Source organism: Tamandua tetradactyla, chromosome 17 (assembly GCF_023851605.1).
Source record: "Tamandua tetradactyla isolate mTamTet1 chromosome 17, mTamTet1.pri, whole genome shotgun sequence".
Taxonomy (NCBI): Eukaryota; Metazoa; Chordata; class Mammalia; order Pilosa; family Myrmecophagidae; genus Tamandua; species Tamandua tetradactyla.
The window spans coordinates 49651355-49669920 of record NC_135343.1 but is presented as its reverse complement, the minus strand read 5'-3'; the positions used below and the strand labels follow the sequence as shown (position 1 = coordinate 49669920).

The 18566-nt window shown below is 35.5% G+C and overlaps 1 protein-coding gene across 4 annotated transcripts in view; it reads left to right on the top strand.

Moving 5' to 3' along the window:
* The window catches only part of GCFC2 (GC-rich sequence DNA-binding factor 2), a 61641-nt gene that overhangs the window by 13209 nt on the left and 29866 nt on the right, over window positions 1-18566 (top strand). For all 4 annotated transcript variants that reach the window (XR_013164401.1, XM_077134692.1, XM_077134693.1 and 1 more), the window contains exons 5-11: window positions 3381-3499; window positions 5769-5955; window positions 7497-7620; window positions 8781-8862; window positions 9349-9461; window positions 10232-10431; window positions 16399-16537. Coding sequence is in view for 3 of the 4 variants with exons in the window: in XM_077134692.1 (XP_076990807.1) it covers window positions 3381-3499; window positions 5769-5955; window positions 7497-7620; window positions 8781-8862; window positions 9349-9461; window positions 10232-10431; window positions 16399-16537 (964 nt within the window). In the remaining variant the exon portion in view is untranslated. The remainder of the gene's footprint in view (window positions 1-3380; window positions 3500-5768; window positions 5956-7496; window positions 7621-8780; window positions 8863-9348; window positions 9462-10231; window positions 10432-16398; window positions 16538-18566) is intronic.

Genomic DNA, 18566 nt, shown 5'->3' with positions numbered 1-18566 from the left:
GAGATTCCTTCTTGGTTCTTCCAGCTTCTGTGACCCTGGCCATTTCTTGGCTGTGACTGCGTAATTCCAGTCTCTTCACATGCCTTGTGTTCTTCTCCTAGTGTAACTCTTATAAGGACACTTGTCATTGGATTTAAGATTCCCCTGGATAATCCAGAATGAGCTCACCTCTAGATCCTTAATTACTTCTGTAGAGCCTTTTTTACCTGAGGTCACAGTCACAGCTTCTTTGGTGGTTAGGACCTGGTGATATCTTTTGGAAGGTTACTTTTTCACATCACACCATGTATATTATGTCCATTTTCCACTAGAGCATAAATACCTTCTGTGTACTATAAGCCACTTGAGCAGACCTTATCTTTTTTAGCCTCACTTTTGCACTAACTGGCAGGTTATATGGAGTAGGTGTTTAAAAGTGAATCTAAACAAATAGTGAAAAACTAACAAAAAATACTATACTTGGGGTGAGAAGTTCTGAATTTGGGTTCTGACTCTACGTAGATGCTAGAATTTAAGCTCTGTGAGGTCAGAGATTGTTAACTGTTTTGTTCACTGTTATAACCCTCAGTGCCTCATTGTAGGTACTCAGTAGATATGGGAATATGGGTATAGTTTTGAGCAGATCATATAGTTCTTACTTTGCTCAGGTTTATGTAATTCCTTTGTATTTCATGTGTTTTGCATGTATGTGTTTTAACCTAATGGTTTAAGAGATTCCCAAGCTTTCTTGTTCATGGAGCCCTTACTGCTTCAGTAATTTTATCACAGTGCATAGGACAAAATAAGTACCAAACAATTCTGTTTATTAAGTAGTTAGGACCACAGGTTTTAGTAAGATTTATGTCCTAACGACTTAGTAGCCATTTGGAAAAAATAATGCAGTTAAATTAAAAGGAAAAATAATTTTTCTTTGTTTTTCATATTTCAATTATTGAAGTTGTATTTACAGAAAAAACGCAGAGAATATGGAGTTCCCATATACGCCCCACCCCCACTCCCATACACAGTTTCCTCTGTTAACACATTGCATTAGTATGGTACCTTTGTTACAGTTGATGAAACAATATTATTGTAACTATACTATTAACTATAGCCCATTGCTTTCCTCAGAGCTCACTGTTTGTGTTGTACAATGTTGTGGTATTTTTAAAATTTTTATTCTAGTAACTTATATACAACCCAGAATTCCCGTATTAACTATATTCACATATATAAATTCAGTGCTGTTAATTCCAATCACACTCTTGTTATTAGTGATCATCCATTACCAAAATATTCTGTCACCCAAACAAATTCTGTATCACTCATTAACTCCCTATTTTCTGTCCCCACCCCAGCCTACGGTAACTTGTATTCGGGTTTCTGACTATAAATTTTCTTGTTCTAATTATTCCATACCAGTGGATCATAATCTTTGTCCTTTTGTGTTTGGTTTATTTCCTTCGACGTGATGTCTCCTAGGTTCATCCATGTTGCTGCATGGGTCAGAAGAACTTAATTGCTTTATAATAGGCCATTGTGTGTGTATGTATATGTATGTGTGTGTATGTGTACGAGTGTGTGTGTGTGTGTATATATATATATATACATACACACACCACATTTTGTTTATCCATTCACCTCTTGAAGGACACTTGAGTTGCTTACATCTTTGGGTAGTTATGAAAAATGTAGCTATGAACATTGGTGTGCAAATATCTGTCTGAGACCCTGCTTTCAAAAGGGTTCTGACATTTGATATATTGGTACTCTGTCTGGGTGGGGTTGTCAAGTTTATTCTGTGTGGGATTCATTGGGTTTCTTAATTGTGTATTCATATGTTTCATTAAATTTAAGAAGTTTTCTGCTATTATTTCTTTGAATATTCCTCTGTCCCTTTCTCTTTCTTCTCCTTCTGGGACTCCTATAATGCATATATTGATATGCTTGCTGATGTCCCGCAGGTCTCTTACAGTCTGTTCACTTTTAATCATTATTTTTTCTTTCTGCTCCTCAGCCTGAATCGTTTCAATTGTTTTGTCTATACATTCACTGATTCTTTCTTCTTTCCGCTTCAACTATTGTTGAAACCCTCTAGAAAATTTTCCCTTTCAGTTATTGTGGTCTTCAAGTCCAGTATTTCTGTTTGGTTTCTTTCTAAAATTTCTGTCTCTACTGAGATTTTCATATTGTTTATTTAACATTTTCTTGATATCCTTTTGTTCTTGTTCTGTTATTTCCTTTATCTCCTTGAGCATATTGAAGATGATTTTTAAAAAATTTTTTGCCAGCATGTCCAAAACCTGGTATTCTTCATTGATGGTTTCTGAGTTTTTATCTTGTTCCTTTAAATTGGCCATCATTTCCTGTTATTTTTATTTTTATTTTTTTTGGCATGGGTAGGCTCCAGGAATCAAACACAGGTCTCTGGTGTGGCAGGCGAAAATTCTACCACTGAGCCTCCTGCTGTTTTTTTATTTTAAGTTCTGTTGCACTCTTGTGTTGCACACTGTACATTTTAATATTTTAATGTGTTAACTCTGGATTTAATTCCTGAGCTGTCTGTTCTTTGACTTATTCAATAGACTTTCCCACCCTTCCATGTGCTCTCTTGTATGTCTTCAGGCTGGTAACCCTTTGCCCCATGCTGCTTTGAATTGATTGCTGTTTGAATGAACAGCTTTAGCTGTCTACAATTTGCTTCCACCTGCAGGGCAAGTTCTGGGAGAGCAAGCCAGTGATGAGTTTCCTGGTTCACCTTTCAGGCTGCCACTTGCTAGGCTGACAGTGACACACAGGCACCCAGTATATGCATAGCAGTTGCTCTGCTCCTTCTGGAACAGGGCCAGGGACCAAGAGTGGAAGTGCAGGCTGGCTCTACACTGCACTGAGGAAGGACTTGTGGAAGGGTCACCAAAAGAGCCACAAGGTTCTCCTACTGTTTTTAAAACTGTATTTTCTTGATTTGGCACTCACTCAGTTTTTGCAACTCTCTATCTGTTTTCCAGAGTTTTGAGCAAGATACTTCTGTCATTTTTTTGCTAGTTGTTGAAAGATTCTGTGGGGGGTGACTTTCCCCATCATCTTGGTCCACCACAAGCCTTTTATTATTCATTTTTAAATAACCACAATTTCTTCTTATTAATGGCATGAGACTGTAAATGAAATAAACTTTAAGAACTTTGAGAATTAAGCTTTTGTGAAAAAATATGATTTTGTAATATTCTTACATGAGTTTAAAGTTCTAGATTTAAGACTGAGGATTTTAAAAACCTTTTATTGTAAATGTGAAAAGCTGGAATTTTTGAAAAAGAGACTTTGGTATATATTCTCCTTTCACGTTTTAACATTTTTAAAGTGAGTGAGATATTTTAAAAACATTAATTTCATCTTATTTTAAGGGAGAAGATATAAATCGTTCCCGGAGCAGTGAATCTCAAGCAGTGAAGAAAAAGTTTGATACTTCCATTTCATTTCCAACTGTAAATTTAGAAATTATAAAGAAGCAATTAAATACTAAGTAAGTAATTCATTTTGGAATTTACATTTGTTGTAGATATTTATAGTGGAAAAATTAGCACTATATTCTTTCTATTTATTAAATTTTAATATCAAATTAACTATTAGTTGGCCATTAGTTCACTGTTAATGAATCAGCAGTGTATATTAAATCAGGTGTCTTTAAACATAAACACATATGAAACAGTTATGTTTTGATTGGTTAACATTTTCATAACTAGAGGCTTGCAGGAGCCTAATCCTGTATTTCCTGCCAGATCATTGATACAGTATTCTCTAATTCAGTATTCACAGTGACTTTATAGAACATAACTACCACTAATAATGGAAATCAACTGTATATCTATACAAGTACATATTTATATATAGGCCCCTTTTCTGTACAGAAAGATCTGCAGTATATATATCCTATTCTGTATCTTGCTTTTTTTCACATAATATATACTTTTAAGTTTGCTTTTATCACCAATGATATTCTGCATAATTAAAACATTTTATTAATAATACCTGCTGTGTATTGTTATCTTGATTTATTTCTTAACTCTCACTAGTCTTAGCCTTTTCATGTTCTTTGCATAAAGCCAGGAAATACTGAAAGACACATGGATGTAGTCATTTAGGGAAACTCAGAGTATTTTGGCCTAAGCAAGTGCTAAATAATTTTTAGGATCAGAACATGTGAACAGAAATTCAATTTAAAAACTAAGTCTGATTTACATACCTTGAATTTGTTATTTCATTTGTAATTAATTCTCTGATTTTAAGTCATTCGGAATTCAATATTAGGGGAAAACATATTACAGATATTTTTGAAGAAACAGTGTTTATTATTCCTCTGTTGGCATGTATATGTGAGTCTTAACTAAATGTTTAAAAAAAAGCAGAAATTGATTTTATGCTTGATGGTTTTTTCATGTAACATCAGTTGATAGATCTGACAGTCAAAAGAGCTGAAAGGAAGTGTGATGCCTTAACCTCAATAGAGGGGCATATAAGGGTTACCGCAGCAGAAGAAATGAAATATTCCTCAAGGAACATCAAATTCTAATGACAAATAAAACTGAGACTATTATGAATTACAAAACAGATAAATTGTATCAGACTATAATGTGCTCAAATGGTTTTACATTTAATACCAAGAAAGACCACAGACAAACTAACAGTAACTCTATGTGGACTCCCATGTGTTCTAGTTTTCTAGCTGCTAGAATGCAATATACCTTAAACGGAATGGCTTTTAAAAAGGGGAGTTTAATAAGTTGCTAGTTTACAGTTCTAAGGCTGATAAAATGTCCCAATTAAAACAAATCTATAAAAATGTCCAGTCTAAGCATCCAGGGAAAGATACCTTGGTTCAAGAAGGCTGATGAAGTTCAGGGTTTCTCTCTCAGGTGGGAAAGGCACATGGCGAACATGGTCAGAGTTTCTCTCTCAAGTGAGAAGGCACATGGCTGACACAGTCAGGGTTTCTCTGTTAGCTGGAAAGTCACATGGTGAACACAGCGTCATCTGCTAGCTTTCTCTCCTGGCTTCCTGTTTCATGAACCTCCCCAGGAGGCATTTTCCTTCTTCATCTCCAGAAGTTCCTGGCTGGTGGACTGCTTCATGGTGCTATAGCATTTTCTGCTCTCTTTGAATCTCCTGGCTTTCTCTCTTGTCATTCTCTTTTATAGGATTCCAAATAGGTGGAGACATCTCCACCTAATGCATTTTAACAGCCATTCTTGATCACTCAAGATCACATCAAGATTACATCAAGATGTGACTCTGTAAGTCACATCTCCAGGGAGAGGATCTAATTACAGTTTCAAACATACAGTACTGAATAGGGGTTAGAAGAAACGGCTGCCTTTACAGAATGGAATTAAGATTAAAACATGGCTTTTCTAGGGTACATACATCTTTTTAACCAGTACACCTGTGTTTTAAATTTAATATCACTGATTGTTCCTATAATCCACATAGGTTATAAATTCTGATCAATCCTTAGACCACTTTTATAAACATTCCCTCTAAAACTATCCTGTGATTAACTCCAGCCCCTGCAATCCTGTAAGTACCCTTTCCTACTTTTCCCCTTTCCAGACTTCTTTCAGTATTGTGTTCTCCTTTGCTCAGCTAGACTGATAAACCAGGTTTCTATAATCACCAGTTTCTATAGTGGATTGTCTGTAGGAGAGCTTTGGGAAAAAATCTTCATTAGATTGCTGCTTACTATAGTAAAAATAAGTTTGAAAAGAAAGCGAAGTCTTACTAACTATTTTGTTTAGATTAATATTACTACAGGATACTCATCGTTCACATCTGAGGGAATATGAAAAGTACAAAGAAGATGTCAAGACTTCAAAGAGCACGATCCAGAATCTAGAGAATTCATCAAATCAAGCTCTAAATTATAAATTCTATAAAAGCATGAAAATTTATGTGGAAAATTTAATTGACTGTCTTAATGAAAAGGTACATGACTATAAGTCTTTTTATCTGTTCCTATATCTAGAGAATCCCAACACAATTTTTAAAAAATTGACTAAATTCCACAACAAAATACATTCTTCTAGTGTTTTTCCTATACATTGTTGTATGAGATTAAGCATCCTCTTAATGATGGACTTTAGGGTGTTTTATAATTAGTTTGCTATTATAAATGGCACTGTTTAAAATTTTATTTTTAATTTTTGTGTATAAAATTTCATCTGTTTAGGAGAAATTCCTCAAAAGTGAGTTAAGTCAAGAGGTCTAAGTATTTTTAAGGCTTATGGAGCATATTGCCATATTATCCTCTACAGAGATTATGCCAGTTTTACTTTATTAATTTCATAGATTGAAAAAAAAAGAGTTTTTTTGTTTATATGTTTTATCTTGATCCCAATCAAGCCCTTTGCTTATTAGCAATCGTTGTTTTTCTCTTGTTGTGAACTATTTGTTTTTCATCTTTGCCTTGTTATCCTTTTGGTTCTTACTGGCGGTTTTTTCTTTTTCTTTATTTCTTTTTCTTATTTTTTTTCTAACTTTTATGTTGAACAATTATTTTATAGTTTAAAGATTTAATGCTTTATCCGATTTGTTGTAAATATACTTTCTAACTTGCTTTGTCTTTTGATGTTGTTTGTGATGGCTTTTGACATTCGGCTGTGTTGAAATTTTTATTAGATTTTTCCATCTTTCCATTTATATTTCTATTCTTGTTTTACACATACTAAATCCTTCCAGTGGGCTCTGTGGTTGTCCTTTTTTTTGTTTTAAGTAAAATAACCATTTTTGAAATGTTAGGCTCTACTTTCAATATTATTATTTATATACATTTAAAATGTTAAGAAACAATAGAATGCATTCCCCACATTGCTGTTTTAAGTTGGCTACCTTTAACGTAGTTACTTTCTGAGATATTTATTACAGTATGATTTTCTCTCTTCTCTCATCCTTGAGGTGAATTTTACTGTTAAAGTCTTGTCTTCCTACCCATTGATGTAATGCATGGCAGCAGCTGTGGAACATCATGGGGTGGGAGAAATTGTTGGTCCAGAAATGTAAGAATGCCACTTTCCTCTCGTCTCATTTCTTCCCCACAACTTTCTTATCCTGATTAACTCTTTCATTCCTAATATTTCAGACTTAACCAGTTTCTTCACCTGAGTCTGCCCCTATGAAAAAGAGCTGCACACATCATTTTCCTCCCATACTTCAGTCTCAGAGGAAGAGGACTCCTTCCTCTTATCAAAGACTAATTCCTCCATGTTCCTGACTCCATTACATTGTGTTTCATTATTTATTATATTTTTATCTGTTTCCAGTACTGTATGTTGATTTTCTGTTTTTAAGAATTTTGGCAACTAGTTCTGTTGATCAGTGTTATATAATTGAAATGCGGTAGTACTGAAGTTGTTTATGAGAATTGAGAAATACATATGCTTTTGTATATCTTCTAAATATTACTTTTTATACTTTTTGATAATTTGTTGCTCATGACCTTTAACATGTTACTTATATATGTATTTCAGATTATCAGCATCCAAGAAATAGAATCATCCATGCATGCACTTCTTTTAAAACAAGCCATGACCTTTGTGAAACGCAGACAAGATGAATTAAAACACGAATCAATGTATTTACAGCATTTATCACGTTAGTGTTTTTCCTATCAGTATAATTTATTATTTATTAAGTTAAACTATCAGCTGGAAATTTAAAAATATTTTTATTCCTGTTTAAAAAATTGCTTTTTGCCTATTTTCCCACCAACCCTTCACCCATCTACATTCAAATCCAGAATATTTTGAGCTAGGGATTCAAACTGTCTTAAATTAAGTCTGACTAAAAAATAAAAATGGCTTGCTAATCAATTTGAGTATTTGAGATAAGACATTTGTCTGGCCATTTAATGAATGCTTTGAAATGAGTTCACATAAATCTTTATGTTTTTATAAGCTATATTTTTATAAACTTTAAGTATTTCTTTTTATAAACTATAATTATTTATAAACTATAATTGTTCAACATAAAAGTTAGAAAAAAATAAGTGATCTAACTTTATAAAATTTCTAGGCCTCTTTCACAGATTGGTTAGGCAGATTCAAGAAAGTCTGGTAGGGCCACGGTGGCTCATCAGGCAAGAATGCTTGCCTGTCATACCAGAGGACCCAGGCTCAATTCCCAGTGCCTGCCCATGTAAAAAAAAAAAATAATAATAATAAATGTAAAAAAAAATTCTGGTAGATTTCAGTATAGATCCATTTATAATATCTTATATAAGATTTGGATGCTCTCTTTTAGTTCTCACACTGGTTTTATATTTTCAGAGATGTCTTCCTTGGACTAAGGTGTGTCAGGAATAGTAAAAGAGACTGTAAATAGCTGATAATGCAAAGGCAAAGAGACTTTCAACCACGTGACATTTTTGTTAGTGATAAATTACATGTACATATTGAAATAGGAAATAATATGGATACTATATTGGTAATGCAAATATTGCTAACATTGGGCTATAAGGACAGAAAAAACTGGTAAAAACTGATGAAAAAGAATATGAAGAAAAGTATTTTGTTATTATTCTCAAATGCTCAGGTATGTTTTCTTAGGCCAGGAAACTAAATTTCTCTTAATATTGTGATGGGAAATTAACACTGCAATTTCACTGCATCATAAAATATGTAATTTGGGGATATTGTGGGTGTTTATATAAACATAGGTATATGTACACACAAGATATTCCTTTTGTTTTCAAAATGTTTCACTTTATTTGTTCTGAGAATTTGCAGTATGAAATTAGTTTCATTCATTAACAGGCATGGCTGAGACATCAACAAATGGAAGCTTGGCTACTGATGGAAATGCTCAACGGGTTTTAGAAGAGATTGAATCCCGAAGGTAGCTATGAAAGTAAAGACTTAAAAGATCATTGAGCAAGTATTCTTTGCTACTTAATATTAGTAACTATAACTTGACATGCTAATTTGTGGGAATAATATAAAACCAAAATTTAGGTAAGCAGCCTATAACCTCAGGGTTTAAAAACCCACTGGTGTATTTGGTTTATTTGAAAGAAATAGATAAAATGACATTTATCAGTCTGGGAATTGCTTGTACCTAGAAGCTAGCCCTAGTTATACTGTTACCTCTTCTCCAAAATCTGGTTAACCTATGGGAATTCCTATATGAGAATATCTTATGATTAGGAAAAGCAGAAAGAATCACCAGTTCAGGCTAATGAAGTTCTCACACTGGTTTTATTTTTTCAATTACAATTGAATGTTAAAAATATTAACATAACTTTACTTCTTTTTATATTAAAGCATTTATTTTTAGCAAGAGCTGTTTGCCTTTAATTCATTTTCGGTTTATTGCAAAACATAGGGCACGAAGAAGGCAAGCCAGGATGCTTTCTGGGAATTGTAATCATTATGAAGGGACATCTAGTGATGATGAACTGTCTTCAGCAGAAATGACTGACTTTCAAAACAGCCAAGGTCAATTACCAAGTTTGTAATGTGTTTTGTTTTGAAGTACTTAAAGAGTGAAAATGCTTTACTGTGACTGGGCTTGTATTTTTATGTTTTTATCCTTAAATTCATAATATATATGAAACAGTTGTTAAAATTCGGGAAAAGAAAAAACTTTTTTTTCCTTTTAATGCTCTCTTCCTATCCCTGAAAAAGTGGGATGAAGTGAAGGAAGAGTATTGTTAAGTATTCTAGCATCTTTATATTGTTTTCCCTCAGCCTTTTTCATCTCCTGTTAGAAGTGGACATTTTCAGTTTTATTTCTATACTACATACTTTGTATATTATTTTGAATTTAACAGCTGAATGTAGGTAAATGATTTTTAGCAGTCAGACATGATAGGTGTGCATAATTCAAAGAGTGTGGACTTTGGAGTCAGATAGACTTGGGTTGATAGGGGCTCTGCTGCTTACTGCCACTGTAAGACATCCTGGCCTGCCTAAATCTGATGTTGTTGTACTGTTTGTCGTTTGTCTGTAAATAGGTAGACAGAATGAAATAATATATGTGTAATACTTTGGTATATATTGGAATCTCAATAAGTGGATTATTAGTGTTACAGTTATTCCTATTACTATTAAAGTGATTTTTTGATAGACCTGATTTGTATGTTAATATCAAAGAAAAGTTTTCATGTCATTTGATTGTATGGTGATAGATGACTGTGTCTATAATGAAGCAAATTTAAAATTCAGACTTAAAATGCACAATATAAAGAAACATGTTTTGTTCACAGATGACATTTTACAGAATCGTAAGAAGATTTTTGAAGATGTACATGATGATTTTTGTAACATCCGGAATATTTTGTTGAAATTTCAGCAATGGCGAGAAAAGTTTCCTGATTCCTATTATGAAGCTTTCATTAGTTTCTGCATACCGAAGCTTTTAAATCCCCTAATACGAATTCAGTTGATTGATTGGAATCCTCTTAAGGTATTTATGCTTTACATATGAAAAAAATAATCCTGATCACATTATTTACTTGAATTTCCTTACTATCAGGTTAGATATAAAGTAATTCACCCTCAGAGTTTGAGCTGATAATTAGCACTTTGGCACAACAGTCTGGAAATGTGTAGCTACATTCTTTTCTTGATTCTCACTCAATTTTTAAACTTTTTTTAATTGTATAATATAGCATACATACAAAGTAAAGAAAGAATAAAGAAATAGTTTTCAGAGCACTTTTCAACAAGAAGTTACAGGACAGGTTCCAGATTTGTCATCGCCACCATACCAGCATCTCAGATTTTTCCTTCTAGCTGCTCCACAATATTGGAGGCTTGAAGGAATATATATATTTTTTTATCATCACTTTTTTTGTGTGTGTGAATAATAGCATATATACTAAAAAATTTTTTAAAGCACAGAACAACAGTTAGTTGTGGAACAGATTTCAGAGTTTGGATAGGTTACAACTTCACAATTTTAGGTTTTTAGACATAGCTGCTCTAAGATACTAGAGACTAAAGGTAATATCAGTACAATGCACTTGATTTTTAAGTCTGAGTAGCACTAAATAGCAGTAAAATGAACACTTTTTTTTTTTTTTAGCTTCTTCTATGTTAACTTTGGGATCCCTCCCCACCCCCCAAAATTATTAGGTGGCATTGGGCCTTAAGAACTTATGGTTTTCTGTTTATGGAAATGAAGCATAAGACCCTTGTTGCAAGAGTTCTGAAGCTGGAGATGACAAATTGGAAAGTGTTAATTAGAAAAGCTGTTGAAAAGAAATTGGAACCAAGCTTTAAAAGGGCAGGCAAGATTTCAGCAGGTGGCAAGAGAGGGAAAGGTATTTCAGAAAGGTGATTCCCTTTATAAAAATGGCAACTTTCCAGAGAGAAAAAGGTTTTGAAAGAAATTTCACTTCATAATTAATGATATGATAATGATGTGAATAATATGATGAATAGTACATCTATGTGGTTAAGCCTAGTGAGCAAACAGAAAAGATCAGAGCTGAAGATAAAAATTTAACAGAATGAAAGATGGATCCATATCTTTTTCTCTCCTTTAGTCATACAAGCCTGTTGGCTATGTTAGGTTCAGGGCCATGTGTCTTCACAGTACAGGAACCAAGCTTATTCTGGAGAAAGTGCTGGGTTGTTTGTTGGCAGCAGCATAGTTGTTAACCATTCACATTGAACTGGGTGCTTGGTTATGCCTGTGATCTGTTAATTCATTCAACAGATTCTATTGGGGGACCTGCTATTTGCTTGGTAAGCTCAACTAATGCATATTACACAGTTTTGCCTATGAAAACTTAAGGAGCTGGAAATCAGTTGTGCTTAAGATAGATGAGCTTTTATAAAGAACTTCCTTGGCTCTTTCATGTGCTTTTCTAACAAATGTATATTTTACACTCATAGGTAAATATTTGCACCTAGCCGTGTAAAATATACCATGCAAGTAGGCTCTGAACTTCCTGGCACACAGTTGGCACTTACTGAGTATTTGTCATATGAATAAAAGAATGCATGAAACCCCGCTTAACTTGTCTTGTTGTTTAGATTTCATGTCTTAGTCAGGTCATCCTGTCCAGCCTTGGTGGTCTGCTCCTATATAAAATATGAATTATTCTCCTTTGATCCTTAAATGGTAATCACCAGAGCTTTTTTTAAAAAGTTGTTGACAACCATTTTAAAAATCAACTAATGGCTTCCGGGTCAAGATGGCGGCTTAACAACGTGCGCATTTTAGTTCATCCTCCAGAACTACTAAATAACCAGAAACAGTACAGAACAGCTACTGGGGCCACGTCAGTGACCATACACACATCGTATCCCAGTCTGGACCAGCTGGACCGGCTGCGAGCACCCCCCAGAACCGTGAGTTCCCAAAGCTGTGGCAGCCGGCGCCCCTCCCCCACAGGCTTCTTCCCAGAGGGGAAAGGAAAGGACTTTACCAGCAGCAGGGGCTGGGCACAATCAAATGCCAAATATGGAACTAATTAACAAATTCTGACTACTAAAAATAGGCCCCCAGCTTAGGTGAACCTGATCAAAGCGGAGGTTGCTCATTTTTGCCCCAGTGCCAAGGGGGCAGGACTGACAGAAAAAGGGGGGGAAAAAAAAGAAGGAAACAGAGGTTTTTGTGGTTGTATATCTACAAAGGCTTGACTGCCTCTGCATACAGCGGCAGGACTTTTCAGGCTGCAACTGTCCCAGGCATAGGCAGAAGTGAGCTCTTTTGGGGGCTTATCTGGAGCCTGTGCCTTCCCCAGGGCAGGAATCCCTCCATCAAGGAATTGAGACACCAGGGCTTGGTAATTTGAAGCCATTAAAATCAGCCTACAACTTCTCCTCTGCTTCCACCACACCCCCAGCAGGGAGAGTCTGCCAAAGTTAAAGGTACCACATCATCTTATGCTGGTGGGACCTGCAGTCAGACAAGCGCCGCATACTGGGCAGGATAAGAAAAACAGAGTCCAGAGACTTCACAGGAAAGTCTTTCAACCTGCTGGGTCTCACCCTCAGGGAAAACCTATGCAGTTGACTCTTTCCTCCTGATAAGAGGCCAGTTTGGTCTGGGAAAATCTGGCTGGGGTCTATAATATCTAAGTAGACCCTCCTAAGTGTGTATGAGGGGGAAAGGCACCCCACAAGCAGGGCAAGAAACAGGAAAACAAGAACTGAAAAATTCTCCTCTGTTAAACAAAACTTAAGCTAAAGGTCCAGATAAAGCTGAACAAAATGTCAAAGAACAAATAGACAACAAATTCATCCAGCAAGAAAACCCTAGATAAAAGAAGCGAAAGCAATCTCCAGAATAAACTAATTAAGGTAATTAAATGCCTAGACGCCAGCAAAAAATAACAAATCACACTAGGAAAACTGAAGATATGGCCCAGTCAAAGGAACAAACCAACAATTCAAATGACATACAGGAGCTGAATCAATTAATTCAGAATATACGAACAGACATGGAAAACCTCATCAAAAACCAAATCAACGAATTGAGGGAGGATATAAAGAAGTCAAGGAAAGAACAAAAAGAAGAAACTGAAAGTCTGAAAAAACAAATCACAGAACTTATGGGAATGAAAGACACAGTAGAAGAGATGAAAAAAACAATGGAAGCCTACAATGGTAGATTTCGAGAGACAGAACATCTGAAATCCAACAAGAAACAGAAACTATAGGAAAAAAATGGAAAAATATGAGCAGGGACTCAGGAAATTGAAAGACAATATGAAGCGCATGAATATACATGTTGTGGGTGTCCCAGAAGGAGAAGAGAAGGGAAAAGGAGGAGAAAAACTAATGGAGGAAATTATCACTGAAAATCTCCCAACTCTTATGAAAGACTTAAAATTACAGATCCAAGAAGTGCAGCTTACCCCAAAGAGAAGAGATCCAAGTAGACATACTCCAAGACATTTAATAATCAAATGTCAGAGGTCAAAGAGAAAGAGAGGATCTTGAAAGCAGCAAGAGAAAAACAATCCATCACATACAAGGGAAGCCCAGTAAGACTATGCTCAGATCTCTCAGCAGAAACCATGGAGGCGAGAAGACAGTGGGATAATATATTTAAATTATTAAAGGAGAAAAACTGCCAACCAAGAATTCTATATCCTGCAAAATTGTCCTTCAAAAATGAGGGAGAAATTAAAACATTTTCAGACAAAAAAATCACTGAGAGAATTTGTGACCAGGAGACCAGCTCTGTAAGAAATAGTAAAGGAAACACTAGAGACAGATATTGAAGACAGAAGAGAGAGATGTGGAGAAGAGTGTAGAAAGGAAGACTATGAGTAAAGGTAAAAAGAAGGAAAATTAGATATGACATATAAAATCCAGAAGGCAAAATAGAAGAAAGTACTACCCATGCAGTAATAACACTGAATGTTAATGGATTAAACTCTCCAATCAAAAGACATAGTCTGGCAGAATGGATTAAAAAACAGTACCCATCTATATGCTGTCTCTACTCAAAGGACACAAGGCCAAGGACACAAATGGACATTTACACACCAATGTTTATAGCAGCATTATTAACAATTACCAAGAGATGGAAACAGCCAAAATGTCCATCAACAGACAGTTGGCTAAATAAACTGTGACATTTACATAAGATGGAATATTGTGCAGCTGTAAGACAGAATAAAGTTATAAAGTATGTAACAGCATGAATGGACCTTAAGGACATTATGCTGAATGTGATTAGCCAGAAACAAAAGGACAAATACTGTATGGTCTCACTGATATGAACTGACATTAGTGAATAAACTTCGAATATTTCCTTGGTAACAGAGACTATCAGGATATAGAAATAGGGTAAGATATTGGGTAATTGGAGCTGAAGGGATACAGATTGTGCAACAGAACTGAATATAAAAACTCAGAATGGACAGCACAATATTACCTAACTGTAATACAATTATGTTAAAACACTGAATGAAGCTGCATGAGAGAATGATAGAGGGAGGAGGGCTGGGGCATAAATGAAATCACAAAGAAAGATAGACGGCAAAGATTGAGATGGTGTAATCTAGAAATGCCTAGAGTGTATAATGATAGTGACTAAATGTACAAATTTAAAATATGTTTTTGCATGAGGAAGAACAAAAGAATGTCATTACTGCAGTGTGCTGAAAATAGATGGTACATAATATTTTAAAATTTCAACTAATGTGTGAGACTAAAGCAAAAAATGTTTATTTGGTACAAATCTACACTTTGACTAGTGCATCTCCTAATATAACTTATGTAGATAGTTGATTGAACACTTTAAGTACATGGAACTTTATATAGGACATGAGATTTTGTTGGTTTGTCCAGGTGATGCCCTGATGAATCCCAGAGTGATTTGATCAGTGAGTGGAAAAGTATTTGCAAAGTCCCCTTCGGGGAATGGTGAGAACGGGGGAAAACTCAACTTCCCCAAGTTGAATTCTTGATATTCTCACAAGCTGTGTGGACAACCAAAGCTATAGGCTGAGCCCCCAGTCTTGGGGTTTGTTTATATGAAACTTAACCCCACAAAAGATAGGGCAAGCCTACTTAAAATTAGGCCTAAGAGTCACCCCCAAGAGAACCTCTTTTATTGCTCAGATGTGGCCTCTCTCTCCAGCCAACACAGCAAGCAGACTCACCACCCTCCCCCATCTACGTGGGACATGACTACCAGGGGTGTGGATCTTCCTGGCAGCGTGGGACAGAAATCCCAGAATGAGCTGAGATTCAGCATCAAGGGAATTAGAAAAACTCTAGAATGAGCTGAGACCCAGCATCAAGGGATTGCGAAAACCTTCTTGACCAAAAGGGGGAAGAGTGAAATGAGACAGTGTCAATGGCTGAGAGATTCCAAACAGAGTCGAGAGGTTATCCTGGAGATTATTCTTATGCATTAAGTAGATATCACCTTGTTGTTCAAGATGTAATGGAGAGGCTGGAGGGAACTGCCTGAAAATGTAGAGCTGTATTCCAGTAGCCATGTTTCTTGATGATGATTGAATAATGATAAAGCTTTCACAATGTGACTGTGTGATTGTGAAAACCTTGTGTCTGATGCTCCTTTTATCTACCTTGTCAACAGATGAGAGGAACATATGGAATAAAAATAAATAACTGGGAGAACAAATGTTAAAATAGATTTAGTCTGAAATGCTAGTGATCAATGAAAGGGATCAGTAAGGGGTCTGGCATGTAAAAATTTTTTTTTTCTGTTTGTTATTTTTTTCTCTTGTCTTTTTATTTCTTTTTCTGAATTGATGCTAATGTTCTGGGAAATGACCATGATGATGAATATGCAACTATGTGATGATACTGTGAATTGTTGAGTGTATGTGTTGGGAATGCTTGTATTTCTTGTAATTTTTTTAATTAATAAAAAAATTTTTAAAAATCAACTAATGTTTAAAAATTTGCTTATGACTTTTATAATTATTTTTATAAGCTGGATTGCATAGGTTTAAAACACATGCCTTGGTTCCTGTCTATAGAAGAATATTTGGAAGATTCAAAGAAGGAAGATAGTTCTGATAAAAAAATCTTGCCTGCTGTCATCAACAAAACAATTATTCCTCGACTTTCAGGTACTGTTTTGTAATTACATTTCTAATTTAATTTGAACTTTGACAGAGTATGAGATCATTAGTTTCTATTACAGTCACAGATACATTTTTCAGAAGTTTTTGAGCACTAGGAAATATAAGCAGTAAAATTCATCAAATGCCATAATTGAGGCTGGCTCCAAAATGGTTTTTTTGCACATGATTGGCTGCTGAGCTGCTCCTATTCTGAATCTGGCACGTTTGTGACATTTGCACTGTTTTGTGGCACCTGCATGATTTGTTAGAGGTGTGCTTCCATCCATACTGCATCTCCCTTTCTTTCCCTTAACATCCTTCCGTAAGTTTCTGTTCTTTACTTTCCTTTTTCTTTAAAAAAAAAAAAACTTCTCTATATTTTCCTTTCATCTGCTATTGGCAGTCATAATCACTTAGCCCTGAAGACTGAAGATTCTTGCTTTATCTGCAATTGAATTGTATTTGTACAATTAATTGTATTTATTGCTCAGCCCCCTACTCTATAAAGAATAGCAGGCACTCAATCTTTGACCATTTATTTCTGAACTTGTTAGAAGCCTAAATTTCTACATTTGAGAGGCCACTGTTTTTGTTTGTTTTTATTGTTTATGACCTATTTAGTTTATTCTGTTATTTAACTTGTATTCTACAGGTATCTGCCCTTGCCAGGCATTATTATCATTCATCATATTCAGCAGTGAATAAAATAATGGTCTCTGCCCTCACAGTCAAGAAGACAGATGATAAATAAGACAGATAAAATCAACAACATATTAGTTATAAGTTCTAAGAAGAAAATAGTATAAGGAAAGGGACACAAATTATCAAAAAGCATGCAATTTAAGAGAAGGTAGCCAGGGAAGGGCTCCCTGAGGAGGTCACAGTTGAGTAGAGATGAGAAGGAGATAAGAAAGTATTCTAGGTTGCAAACTACTGGAATGCAATATACCAGAAACGGAATGGCTTTTAAAAAGGGGAATTTATTAAGTTCCTAGTTTACAGTTTTAAGACTGTGAAAACATCCAAACTAAAGCAAGGAAATAAAAATGTCCAATCTAAGGCATCCAGGAAATTGTACCTTGGTTCAAGAAGGCCAATAACATTCAGGGTTTCTCTCGCAACTGGAAGGGCAATGGTGAACATGGCAGTGTCTGCTAGCTTTCTCTCCAGGCTTCTTGTTTCCTGAAGCTCACCCAGGGACGTTTACCTTTTTCATGTCCAAAGGTCTCTAGCTGCATGGGCTCTCATGGTTTTCTGGTGGCTCTCTCCAAAGTGTTTCCTCTTTTAAGGGATTACAGTAATTTAATCAAGACCCACCTGGAATAGGTGGAGTCACATCTCCCTCTAATCAAATTGGATATGTCACATCTCCATGGAGATAATCTAATCAGGTTTCCAGCCCACAGTGCTGGATAGGGATGAAAGGAAATGGCTGCCTCCACAAGAAGGATCGGTATTAGAACATGGCTTTGCTAGGGTAATAATCCCTTCAAACCAGCACAGGAAGCGAGCCACATGAGTATCTGAAGGAAGAGCTTCATAGGCAGTGGAAACAGCATGTACGAAGACCCAGAGGAACAGCAGATAAGTCAGAGTAGCAAGGTGGGCAGAGGGTGGGGAGAGTAGGAAGAACAGGTTAGGAAAATAACAGAGGACCAGGTCATAGAGGTCCTTATAATCATTGATAAGGACCTTATTTTTTACCATGAGAGTAAGAAGCAATTGGAGGGTTTCGAGCAGAGAAGTCATGTGATCTGCCTTAACCTTTCAGCAGAATCACTCTGGTTTACTGTACTGAAGAAACTGTAGGGAGACCATTTAGGAGGCTTTGCAGTGATCCAGGCAAAAGGTAATAGTGACTAGGGTGTTAAAGGTGGAAGTGATGGAAACTGGTTGAATTCCGTATATATTTTGAAGATAACAAGAAGTGATAATGGATGGGTTGAGAGACGAGAGAAAAAGAAAGTCAAGAATGACTCCATGAGTGGTCCGTATGTTCTAAAAATGATCATGGTGATGAATATACAACTGTATG